Genomic DNA, 1013 nt, shown 5'->3' with positions numbered 1-1013 from the left:
GGAACAGGGAAAAAAACAGACAAAGAGAAAAATAAATAAATAATAATAATAATAATAATAATAATAATAATAATTAGGTCTAATCTGTTAGAAAACAGCTTTTTTTAGGCTTTCTTACTACTTTCAAATCTTAGGCTGTAGCCTAAGATTCTACCACAACTTCTTTATCCTGTGTGGTAAATAAAGATAATATCTATAAAGACAGAAACAAGGATAAAGTATAGCAGTTGTATAGTAGTAAGAAAGCATAAGCGACGGACAAAAGCTAATAAAACTAAAACATTTGAAGAAGAACGGATACTTACAGCTCCAGAATGAGCACCACCTCCGATCGACTCTCAAAGACGTCTTTAAGGGTCACAATGTTTGGATGGTGTAAAACCTGTAGGATCTCCACCTCTCGTTCCACACTGGTCCTGTCCAGACCCAGACGGCTGCAGGCGGTTTTTCGAATCTTAAGGAACTTTCCCGCCCAATGAGTCTTGGATGTCCTCTCCCGGACCCTCCGAACCTGACCAAAGTGCCCACTAAAGGGGGCAAGAACTTGTTAGACAACGCATTCATACGGCACAGACTGTCTTTACAGTTTCTGGATTGGATCACAGGTTTAACAGCTCTAATAATTAACATAGCTAGAAAATAAAACATTAACTTCACATCTTCATTCTTTGGTTTTTTCAAGAAATTAATTTCAGAGAAAAGTAAAATGTTCCTGAGCTCATTGCAGAAAATTTTGAAGCAAACTTAAACAAAATAAAAACTTTTCAACGTAAATTTGTTTAGACCAGATGTGTCAAAATCGTCAATGTTTATTACTCAAGTAGAAGTATAAGTCCTGCTGTTTAAAAACAGTTTCGCAGAAGTAAGAGGATCAACTTAAGCTATTTACTCCAGGAAAAGTGTAAAAGTACCATTTTTAAAACTACTTAAAGTATGAAACTAGGGATGCACGATATTGGGATTTTGGCTGATATGCCGATATTTTAAAACTCATGTAGCCGATAATCGATATC

General features: G+C 35.6%; 1 protein-coding gene across 1 annotated transcript in view; it reads right to left on the bottom strand.

Moving 5' to 3' along the window:
- Positions 1 to 1013, bottom strand: part of LOC107099688 (death-associated protein kinase 2-like) — a 43086-nt gene that overhangs the window by 19695 nt on the left and 22378 nt on the right. The window contains exon 3 of the mRNA XM_015397914.1: positions 306 to 527. Coding sequence (XP_015253400.1) covers positions 306 to 527 — 222 coding nt within the window. The remainder of the gene's footprint in view (positions 1 to 305; positions 528 to 1013) is intronic.

The sequence above is a fragment of the Cyprinodon variegatus genome, unplaced genomic scaffold (genome assembly GCF_000732505.1).
Source record: "Cyprinodon variegatus isolate N-32 unplaced genomic scaffold, C_variegatus-1.0 Scaffold897, whole genome shotgun sequence".
Lineage (NCBI taxonomy): Eukaryota > Metazoa > Chordata > Actinopteri > Cyprinodontiformes > Cyprinodontidae > Cyprinodon > Cyprinodon variegatus.
The sequence above is the reverse complement of the archived record's forward strand: the minus strand, read 5'-3'. Positions and strand labels throughout refer to the sequence as shown.